This window comes from Dendrobium catenatum, unplaced genomic scaffold (assembly GCF_001605985.2).
Source record: "Dendrobium catenatum unplaced genomic scaffold, ASM160598v2 fragScaff_scaffold_488, whole genome shotgun sequence".
NCBI lineage: Eukaryota > Viridiplantae > Streptophyta > Magnoliopsida > Asparagales > Orchidaceae > Dendrobium > Dendrobium catenatum.
This window is the reverse complement of record NW_021318950.1, coordinates 1,480,535-1,492,736: the sequence shown is the minus strand read 5'-3', so window position 1 is coordinate 1,492,736 and position 12,202 is coordinate 1,480,535. Positions and strand designations below refer to the sequence as shown.

Sequence of the window (12,202 nt, the reverse complement as noted above, 5' to 3'; positions counted from 1 at the left end):
TAATGAAGAAGGCCCCTGAGGTAACACCTCATGATCGGTAGGGATATTTTCAATAGAACAGATTTACATATATAGGGATTCAGTAATAAATAAATCTCAACCAAACCAGTTTGACAGGATGAAAGCAACAAGATATACTGAAGACACCAGAATGAATAAGGGAACTAAGGAAATATTACTATAGAGAAATAAAAAAACAAATCAGTTGAGGATGAGAAGACATTGGAATACTCTTAGAAAGTACCAAAAAAGGTACTTAGAACACCATATAAAGCAAAGGTACTCAACAAGTGCAAAAGCAGTTTGGACTGAAAATAGGTACACCCAATCTAACATATTCGCATGCAACATCATTAGCCTTATTCCAAATATTTGGAATTATCTTTAAGCATGATTTTTCACCATTAAATCTGTTTTAATGTTTTATTTGGTGCCAACTCCATTTTGTTAAATCTTTGTATTAGCTCTAGTCTACCCTTTTTTTTCTTAGTACTTTCACACTAAATCATCTATACTACTATTAGGGATGTCAAATGGACTGGTCAAACCCATTCAAGCTCATTTATTTAGGCCATTCAGAGACCATTATGGATTTGGGTTAGCCCAAATTTATGAAGTTCAAAACCTCTTAATCTGTTTCTTCATTTATTTCAATCATCTTCCTCTTTCATAAATATTTGTCATCAACATAAAGAATAGAGCAATACTACAAGATTTTTGGAGTAGGTGGCAGTAGTGTGCAGCTTCCAAGTGATCCCCGGCAACAACTACGATGGTAGCAGATGCGGCAAAGATCGAGACATTTGAGAGGAAGCTGCTTCGGCTCAAGGGAGCATTGTGTGATTTATTCGGAGCTTTAGTTTAGGATTTAGGTAAGTTTTAATAAAAAAATATGTAAATAGGGTAAGGTATACGCCACACACCAGCGAGGAGAGGCGCACCTCAAGGCACACTTACGCAAAACTGAGGGGCAAACCTCATAAAAGGCTCGACGCGTAAGCCTCAAGGCAATTTTCATCGAAATTACGCTGAGGTGGGGCTCACTGCAAGCCTCATAATCCTCAATTTTAAACATTGGCAAATACAAAACTCGATTATACAACAATAACATCAAGCCATTATCCCACTAAGTGAGGTTGGCTACACTAATCCTTTTTCCCCATTGTATCCTCTTAAGAGTCAAATTCTCATTTAAATCTAATAAGAAAGGTCATTTCTAATATTTTCTATCTAAGTGTTTTTTAGCTCTAGCTCTACCATTCTTGACAAAAGCCAAATCTAATACATCTACTCTCCTAACCAAGTCATCTAAAGGCCTTCGTTTTATGTGAACAAATAATCTAAGGCGGCTCTCTCTAATCTTATATGTCATTGGAGCTACTTCAACCTTTTCACGTATATGCTTGTTTTGTATTTTTTATCTAAGAGTAAATCCACTCATCCGCCTGAGCATCCTCATCTCTACAACATTAAATTTTATTTCTTCGCTTTTAATGGCCAACATTCTACGCCATAAAGCGTAGCAGGTCTCACAACCATCTTATAGAATTTCCCCTTAAGTTTGAAGGGTACTTTTCTATCACACAACAAGTCTGATGCATTCCTCCACTTTAGCCATCCAACTTGAATTCTAGTACTAATTTCCCCATCTATTTCAAAATCACTCTGAACAATAGAATCGAGATATCTAAAACGTGTATTCTTATTAATGACTTGATGGCCCAAAGTCACAATCCCCCCACTAGATCTATTACTACAAAATTACACTCCATGTATTTGGTTTTAGATCTACTCAAACTAAAACCTTTAGACTCTAAGATTGACCTCCATAATTCAAGTTTACCATCTCTAGTCTTATCAACAAGAAGAATATCATCAGCTAAAAGCATACACCAGGATATATCCTTTTGCAAATGTCTAGTAAGGACATCCATGATTAAAGCAAAAATATATGGGCATAAGGCTGATCCATGATGTAATCCAACTGAAATAGAAAAATACCTGGTCAAACCACCTTGTGTTTGAACACAAGTAATAGCTCTTGCATGCATATCCTTAATGACTTGAATATGAGCATTATTAACCCCTTTCTTTTCTAGAACTCTCTATAGCACTTCTCTTGGAGTTAGCATATGTTTTTTTTTTTTTCTAAATCAATAAATATCATATGTAGATCCTCATTATTCTCTCTATATTTCTCCATCAAACATCTCAACAAATGCATGTCTTCCATAGTAGACCTACCTAACATGAATCCAAATTGATTTTGAGAAACATTAGTATCACATCATATAACTCTCTCCTATAGTTTTAAAGTATAACACATGAACTTAATTACTCTATAATTCACACACTCTCATGCATCACATTTTTTTTCTTAAAAATAAAAATAAACACACTCCTCCACTCATCTGACATCTTTTTAGTCTTCAAAATAATATACAAAAAATTCATAAGCAAATAAATTCCCTCATCTCCTAAGCATTTCCACACCTCTATAGGAATATCATTAGGTCCAATAGTTTTCCATGCTTCATTTTCTTTAAAGCCTCTCTAACTCCGATTTTACTAATATGTCAATAAAAATAAAAATCTTCATTCTCATTTAGGATGCCTTATGCTAAGGCCACCAAAGTCAATCGTATTTTCACAATCTACATCGAAAAGATTATCAAAATATCTCATCCACCTTTTTTGAATATCCTCTTCTAATAAAAGTATTTTTTGATCTTAATCCTTAATGTACTTCACTTGAACTAAATCCTTCTTCTATCTCTTTGCTTGACTAACTTATATATATATCTTTCGCACTCCTTAATATCTAATAACAAAAAATAACTTATAAGAAATAATTATATGCAATTAAAGATGTAAATCCAGGATAATATTCTCTATATGGAAGCAGGTTGAAAGAAGGAACCCAATATTAATTGGAAACTGAATTCCCAAAATCGGTATTTCTACTACTGACAATTCCAGTGTAGCTTCAGAAGGATTTATTTAAATTTCCAACTGTTGAGGAAGCAAAAATAACAGGGAAATCATTTGGAGAACTGAGGAGCTCATGCGGATGACTGGATCCATGTTGGTTACCTTTCTTACTTAAACCTCCAGCTAGGAGATCCACTAAAGCATCGCCAGCTGAAGGAGGTATCCCAGAATTATTGGAAATCAGCAACGCCAAGAGCATTTCCAGAAATGAATCCTTGAATTGTCGAGAGCAGTCCACCACTTTTCTTTCTTGAATAATTGGCGTGCTGACTTCCAGAAATAACCACATGATTTCACACATTTAATATGAGATCCATATTAATTATTGACAAGAAGTTCCAACACTAACAGGTTTATACGAGTTTTCTAAAAGGAAAATGAATAGTTGATTCATCAAATTAGGTTAATATAAATTGAAAGGTGTGCGCACACTAATTGGGTTGTGCACTACCCAACAAAATACTGGGAAGGAGTAAATAAAATAATTCCAGATGTGGTGCACACACGTCCATGTCCTAATCAGAAGAGCCAATGCCAGGTACTTTTGTACCACAATGGAAAAACTATTTCCATCAGTGCCAACATAGACTAAGGCTTCGTTTGGGACAGCTTTCTTGCTGCTTCTAAAATCAGCTTCTTCGTATAAAAGTTTAAATTTTTATACTAGGAACCTGCTTTAAGAATCAGTAAAAAAGTCGTCCCAAACAAGCCTAAGACAACCAAACTAACTAGGAAAAAAAAAGATTTATGAGATCCATCTAAATGATTGTCTACAAGAAACAGCACCAACAGGTTTTGCAAGATTTTAAAAAGTGAATGAAACTGGTTAATCAGATTGGTTTAATGCCAATTGAAATGGATAAGCACAAGTAATTGGGTTTTGCAATGCCTAAGAAAGAATGTTGAGGAAGAAAAAAAGGGATTCAAGATGAGCTATACATAAGCACATCCTCCATCCTTTTTTCTGTACTCACTGGCATAATTGATCACCATCAGCAACCGCAGCAGCAGCAGCCCAACTTTTTCTGGTCAGCTTTAGAAATGCTTATTGACTACATTCACGTCTTACTCAAGTCATAAATAAACTATACCATATTTACAAATGTTCAACAGAAATTCAAAAGGCTTGTATGCCTTAAAACTATTTTGAATGTCAAAGATAAAATATATCACCTAGTGTCTAGGATTTTAGTGAATCCAGCACATCGAGAGACTCAATGACCATTGTAGAAACTAGATAATACTTCCTTGTAAAATAAATTAATTTTATTTTAAAATATAGAAAGCTGCAATTTCCAGAAGTTTACTTCTCAACCATTCTTTCAAATATTTAACTCTACCAATCCAAACTTTAGAGAGCCAATTATGCTTCATTGCAGCATAAGGGTTCACTCCAAGATAGATTTAATACATTAGTTTCATTAGTAATAACCAAAAATGTATAAGATAAAAACCATAATTACAGAAAAATTACATCACATGATAAAGCAAGAATTATATCGCATGATAAGTAAAAAAGTGAAAATACCTTGACATACTCAGGAACCCAGTATGTTTGTTTGTTACACTCCAGTAATTGATCTTTAATCTTTTCCACGGCAACGAACCTACATACAATTTCCATATGAAAGTAAAATATCAAGTGCAAACAAAATCTTGCACAAAATTCAACGTCCAATAATCAACAGGAACAATGCAACCTTTATCATAATCCACTAGACTAGATTTCAGTTTAATATTTCCAACTTTACATGAAAGAATACACATAGAAGTGCTGATCACAGGGACAAGTAGCACCCAGCCTCCCCACCTCACACACACTCCTGTCCTAGGAGAGTTTCCCCATAACAATTCTGCAATAGTTTATCTTTATTCTAATACCATCTTATGAATTTTGGTAAAACAGTATAAATGGAAAACTTATGAGTAAAATTTTCATTTTATTTGACGTGCAGATCAAATAGAGAATGGGTTGTGAAAGGAAATTTAGCAGATCAGATAGGTATAATCAAGTAAGTCGCCATAGTGATCCAACAAGATCACCCACCCCTATATCTTTTTTCATAATTCGATTACAGACAATGAAAACAAAAGAATCTGGTATTAATGAAGTACATCAAACTTTCATATTCCTGTTAATTATTGACCAACCACATGAGTTCCAAATTGCAAGTGCAGATTTTCTAGAAGTAGGTCTCCTTTCCAACATTTCCCTTTTTTTCACTATGTTCATCCTGTAAATTTTAACTTACCAAGATAATTTCATTTTCATGAACCTTACTTATCGCTCATCAGGCATGATTTGTCATTCAAAAGTCATCTAAATTAAGTACTCAATTAGTAAAAACTTTAGAATCAACTTTACGATCTCAAGTAAATACTTTAACTTCAATTTTCCCTTTCTTTTGTCATGGCATCAACTACTTCAAATTTTTTAGTCCTATGATTTAAATAAATATTATTAAGCACCGTCAATTGTATATCATGATAATTGATTGCAATTAACTTTAGGTTCACATATATGAATTCAATTAATTTCCAATATGCCAAGTTATGCATTAACTAAATTAATGTCATCACATTTTTGTATTTTGTTCATTAAAATATGCAGCTGATTAACTTTGCAAAGTTTTCAGAATCGCATCGCTTCAAAATAAGTTAAGGTTATCATGATGATCCACTTCTATATAATATGTTGACACAACCTAAAGCACTAATACCAATTTGATGCAAGACAGTTTAGAGTTAGGATTTCCTATGCAACTAGAATATTATAATGCATGAAAATCACACAAAAGAACTTAGATTTGTGGATCACATACCAATAAATATACAAAAAATTAGTTTTTTGCATATGCATACCAATATATACAAGAACTAGAGCCCAAACAATATGTAACAATAGAATCAATCCAAAAAAATCAAAAAGAAATTTGAATAATACAAAATCAATGAGCAATTGCAATTTATTTATCACAATAAGGATTCCATTAGTATTAAATTTTAATAAAATCATAAACAATAACATGCTATATATATATATATATATATAATTAGATCAATGAAAGAATTCACAAAAGTAAGCTATCCAGACCTTACAATAGCACAAGGAGATGACACATCCAATTTGTTAGGAGCTAAGAAGTAACACTTATATTGCACTCAAAAGAATCACACACCCTATTTGTCCGCATAAAATTAAAATTTGTAAGAAGAAATCTTATTCAAACAACGTTCCATTGCATGCACTAATCATCTATTCATAGACTCTTTATTTCTAAGATATAATTGACACAAGACCAGCCCAATTTAATCCCTAATGTTCATCAAATTCAAACTTGATTTTATCCATAATTACATCCGTATAAAAAATTGTATATCCATTGTCAAAGCCATGATATAAAAGCGCCCTTACCAGCTTGGGACAGCTCTGTAAATAAGAGGAGTGTCAGACCTCCAACAAAAAGGATAAGAATGTGTGATATTTCCAACGTTTACAAGTCTGTCTTTTGCCTGTTGTGCTCAAAAAATAAATTTACAGCATAATTTAAGTGTTAGTTACCAATAAAGTTAGTTCAAATTGAAATGTTATTCATATAATACGGCTACTGGTAGAAAAAGAAAAAAAAAATTAAATCAATAAATAAATAAAACCGTATAAGCATGTTTCATTGACTAAACACTAAAAAAAACCCAACTATGACTTAGGCTTCGTTTTGGACGACTTTTTTGCTGCTTCCTAAAGTAACTTTCTAGTGAAAAACTTAATTTTTTAACTAAAGAGTTGCTTTTAAAAATAATAAAAAAGCCGTCGCAAATGAAACCTTAGTTGAGAACGTTACAAGTTCAACTTTATCAGACATTTCACCAATCGTTATGTAACATGGTTAACTAGCAATTGCCAATTTATAGGAAGATACTCAACGGCCTAAAATCATTCAATCATATAATTAAACATAAACGATCATATGCCCCTCTCTAAGTTTGATTGTAGTTAATACCTCATCATTTTTTTGCAGAGACGATGTGATGCTGAAACTATCCACAAGACAGCATGGGTTGGCTCTTCCAGGTTGCAGACTTCACTTCTATTCCACGGGACTTTTGTCTGCTAGTCCCCACGTGGAACTAGCACGTTTATGTGGATATTTTTGTAATAGGATAGTTAAAAATATAAAAGAGAAGTTCTATTTTGATTTCCACTTTGATGAGTTTGATGTGAATGATTTGTAGGAGGCTGAAATTCTTTCTAGCATTCTTAAAAAATTCAAGGTAAATTTTCTGTTGTCATCGTGAAGCTTGATTTTTCTACTTGGTGATCACTTAACCCTTCTTTCTAATTTAGTGATTGGACTGTCTGCAGGATTGATAATTGTTAAATCTAATACAATCTAAATTTTTTATTGTGGTGTGCATTTTCAATGGAACATTTTTTTTATGATCTTAAATTTTTATGAGAGATTTTTATTAGATGATGCCATGATGGTTATATTGTTTGTGCAAATTTTGCATATTTTTCAGATTTTCAATTTCACCTAAAGTGGTGAATAATTAGCTACATTAGAAGTTCGTGACTATGAATTTGAGCCCTTGTGCGTAATTTTGAGTATCTTATCCTATATTTTTTTAATAGAAAACCTTATAACTTAAGATATCCAACATTAGATTTGATATCAAAGATTAGGGTTGTATCTTCACATGTTCTTGATGTAAACAAAATCATTGGTCAATTAACAAAATATACAAGTTAAATCAAATCAATTAAACAATGCTTCCAGAAAAATTGAACATAATTACTATTTGGTTCAAACTCATATTCGTGCATTTAAATGGAGGTAAAATCTTATGGTATTTTCAAATTGGATGGGTAACTTTAAAAAAATCTTCATGTCTTATAATATGTTTGATCCCCAAAGAGTTGAATATGTTAAATCAAAACTAGTGGGACATACTAAATCATTTTAACAAAGTATTGTTGCTAAAACAACATGGTCTGATATCAAATATAAACTTAAAGAACAAAATCTGTCATTTAATAAATATAAGGAAAACCCATATGAGCAATTTAAGAATTATAAATAAGGTGACTATGAAGTGTTTGAACATTATGTAAGGTTTAAAAGTCTTATAACCAAATATTATTTGCTTGTAAACTCATACTTTATAATAATATTTTTCATTAAATACCATAAGCGGAAATTAAATATGAATTACACCTAAATATTTCGAAAGCATTAATGAGGCCTTCTAAGAAACTTTAGAGATTATCAAATATTACAATCATTTTAGAAATATCCCTCCCGTGTTCAATGTCTTTAATGTAAAATTATTGCTATCTCCTCTAAAGCCTATCAAATATAGTGAAACTCAAGAATCATGTAAGGTTGAACTAAATCTTATTGAATAAATTATAATTCTTATATACACTTTCTATGATGAATTAGATGCTACACAATTAGGATATTAATCTACATCATATTTTATTAAATCAAAATCAGTACTTATATTAGATCATGTTCATATAACCGCTAGAAAGAAAGGGCAATAAAAAATCATGAACACATTCGAAATGTATAAATTAAAAATTTTGGAAAGTTTTGATATGATTTGACTATATAATGATTCGTCGACCGTTACCATATATTATTCTTTCTTTCCATCAAATTATTCGGAATAAACATGTAAATTATTTGCAAACTCTTTGACTTCCATGCTAATCTTAATTCTAAAGCCATTAATTATGATAAAATTATGTTTATCATTAATGGTGGATATCAAGAAAACCTTTTTTGTTGCCTCAATAGGTCCAAAAGTAAAAAAGTTTTGGATTATGTTAGGAAATGCAAGAATTATACCTAAATCTACTAAGAAAATATAAATTGAACAATTCTTCAAACGTAATTCTTTTCAAGCCAGGGAAATTGATGTGAAACTTATTCTTATTAGTTATTATTGTGAATATTTGGGCAATACTTATTTTAGATGACTATTAAAATATCATTTACATGGATTTTTCTTATTTTCAAAATACATCGAAAGTACTTAATAGTTGTTTAAAATAGGAATTTGAGATTATGTGCATGACTCGAGCGTATTAGTCTAGAAATGCCTTAAAAAACTTTAAACCCTAATATATCCTGCATCATTTTGTCAAGAGAAAAGATAAGTATCGGTATGATACTCATTTTGTAAAAACAAGTGAACTATAGCACTTCACCAAGCTCATCAATATACGCAACAGAACACTGTGACAAGCAATTTCCCTATACGAATGAACTGAAAACTTAATTCTGCAATCAAATTAAAGGAAAAAAACCATTTAAAATCAGATGGCTCAAAACCTCTGTTTGATATCTTTCATTGAGCACACTTATCATAGAACTTCAATTTGTATTTTTCATTTAACCTCACTTGCATGTGCCCTAATTAAAAAGGTAACTGCCAAAAGAGAAACCCTAAAATCTCATTATTAGGTGCCGTGGAAGATATTTGTTTATCAAAATTACTAAATATCTAAGATTTTCATGCCAAGAAGAGGAATCACTTTTTAAAAAAGCGCACAAAGAAGATAGATGAAAGAGTAAAAACATACAGAAAGCAATAACAAACAGCAATGATGGTTATTGAGAAAATTACTTACCTTCAACGCATTTATAATGTCCTTATCAGCATCCTTGACGTACCGGCCTTTAAAATCATATATTTTCTCAGTAAAGCGTCCATCGCTATCAACCGCAACAATTAGGTCTTCATCCTACACAAATAATACACAGATCATGGAAAACATATTTTGCAGATCAACTGTAAAGAGGATATTTCAGATGCTTAAATGGAAATTCAAATTTGAGTTATTGAACAAACTAGAAATAACCATTAAATATAATTCAGAACTGTGCTTCTGACTACACAAATATTTCATTAGGAAATTGCAAACCTACGTTACTGCAGCATAAAGAAAGTAGCTCCAACAAGTGATCAAAAAGAAGAAAGCTAACGGCACTACACTAAGGTGCAAAAAGAATAAGTGCAATCATTTAGGAAAAAAGGTGGGAACAGACGATACTAAAATCTGGCACAGATGAGATAAAGAACAATTGAAGGTCTTGCAGTACCATATGATGAAGTCTCAGTGACATTCTACCAGAAAACTAGGGAGCAAAGCCTCAATAGCCTGGAGTTTTCATTGAAACTAGCATTGTCTCCAATATTTGAACCATTGTAATAAAGTATAGATGTTCAACTTAGGCCTGATTCAATTCCATGTTTTACCCGTTTTGCTTTAATAAACATTTTACGATTTTCCTTGGCCATTTGGATGTCGTGTGTAATATGCATGTGTAAACATAGAAGAATATGATGGTGGGGAGTTCACATACCACCTTTTGATAGCTAAGTGAAGATCAAAACACCCTTTATCTATCCTGATAATTACATAGGTATTTAAGCAAATCTAAACGAGAAGTTCCCAAAACCCTATATATGTAAGGAGTATAAGAGCGGCACATGACCCTCCTATGCTAGAGGCAAATCACAACTAGGATGAAACAAGCACCGGTGCTTCAGCAGCAACTATAGCAGATCAACTCCAAACAAATGATTTCTGACGAGGGCTAATTCCATCAAGCAACTTCTTTCCTTCCATCTTGTCCAAAGCATGATCAGCTTCCGATGACAGCTTCCTGGGATAGTTAGTGAGACTGTGAGACCCCATCCATCTTGACAGTGAGACCGTACGGATGTCTCCCACTCATCTTCAATTTGCTCATTGCTTGAGAATTATTTTTAAATCTTCGTGTTTTTATTACATATAAGAGGTTTTATGTCAATATTTTCTAGAAATCTATAATTTTCAATATGTTATTTTCAATGCAGTAGAATTTTAAATTAGAGGGTCTACGAGTTTCTCTATAAAATCTACCTATTTCTCTACATAGATTATCTATTACATACAAAAGATAGCAAACATGAAAACAAGCATTTTATTCTCTAAAACAACTAAGGTCAAGCTATTTATGTGTCGGTTAAGCAAATTAGAAGCTAATAAATATTTATACATTAATGTAAGCCCAGGGATGGTAGGTGTTATATCGCATTGCACAAATATAAAGTCATAACTCCATTTGGTGCACATTATAGTAACTTTAGCATATACATATGATACTTTAGTAACCCAAAACAATACAAAGTTTCCTTTAAAAAATAATATTATATAATTCAGAGTAATGGACCTAAGAACAAGTTGTGTGGTTGGTGTTAATAACATGGATAGAATGAAAATGACCTCTTATCATATTTTTTTGTTATCATCATCACAAAGGATACAAGCATCCCATTGACCAATGCATTTCTCAAACGGATGACCATGATTACCATGATGACCAATTTGTTGCTAATGGAGAGGTGGCAACAGAGATGGAAGAAATACATGAAAATATTACAAATCAAATGTTACATGACATATTCTACTAGGTTATTTATAACCTATAGTGTAAAACATATTAATTATTACATTTAGGGGTGAAATAGAGTCAAGCTGACTCGCGAGCTGGCTCGGGCTTGACTCGTTAACGAGCTCACGAGTCGTCAAGTTTTGAGCTCGAGATCGATCCTTTGGATGCTCGGCTCGATTACTTGTCGAGCTGCTCGAATCCGAATGGCGGAACTGCCGGGAGAGCTCAGACACGAGCTCGGACAGTCGAATCGCGGGGCGGGCGGGTTGGCTTTGACGACAGAATAGTAGGGCAGGTGGAATCGCATGGCAGGCGAGCTCGAACTTGGGTTCTGACGCGGAAGGCGAAATCGTGGGGGAAGGGGGAATCAGAGCAGACCGAAATAACTAAATCGGAGCTCGAACCTGATAATCAAGCCACTTGATGAGCCATTTTCAGTGGAACCAGTTCGGCTCGAGTTTGAGCTCGAAATTTGGCTCGCAAGTCGGGCTTGAGTTAGGCCTGACTCGAACTCGACTTGACCCATTTGCACCCCTAATTACATTTATTTACTAATTAGAATAACAACAACAACAACATCAAGCCTTTATCCCACTACGTGGGGTCGGCTACATGAATCCTTTTTCTCCATTGTGTCCTATTAAAGGTCAAATACTCGTTTAAATCTAATAAAGAAAAGTCATTCCTAATATTTTCTAACCAAGTCTTTTTAGGTCTGCCTCTACCTTTCTTAACAAAAGTCAATACCACTACTCTCCTAA

At 32.9% G+C, this 12,202-nt stretch overlaps 1 protein-coding gene across 1 annotated transcript in view; it reads right to left on the bottom strand.

Moving 5' to 3' along the window:
- Window positions 1-12,202, bottom strand: part of LOC110106482 (isoleucine--tRNA ligase, cytoplasmic) — a 40,113-nt gene that overhangs the window by 17,170 nt on the left and 10,741 nt on the right. Inside the window, exons 6-8 of the mRNA XM_020836413.2 lie at window positions 9,632-9,745; window positions 6,407-6,504; window positions 4,520-4,598 (exon numbers count right to left, since the gene is read on the bottom strand). Coding sequence (XP_020692072.1) covers window positions 4,520-4,598; window positions 6,407-6,504; window positions 9,632-9,745 — 291 coding nt within the window. The remainder of the gene's footprint in view (window positions 1-4,519; window positions 4,599-6,406; window positions 6,505-9,631; window positions 9,746-12,202) is intronic.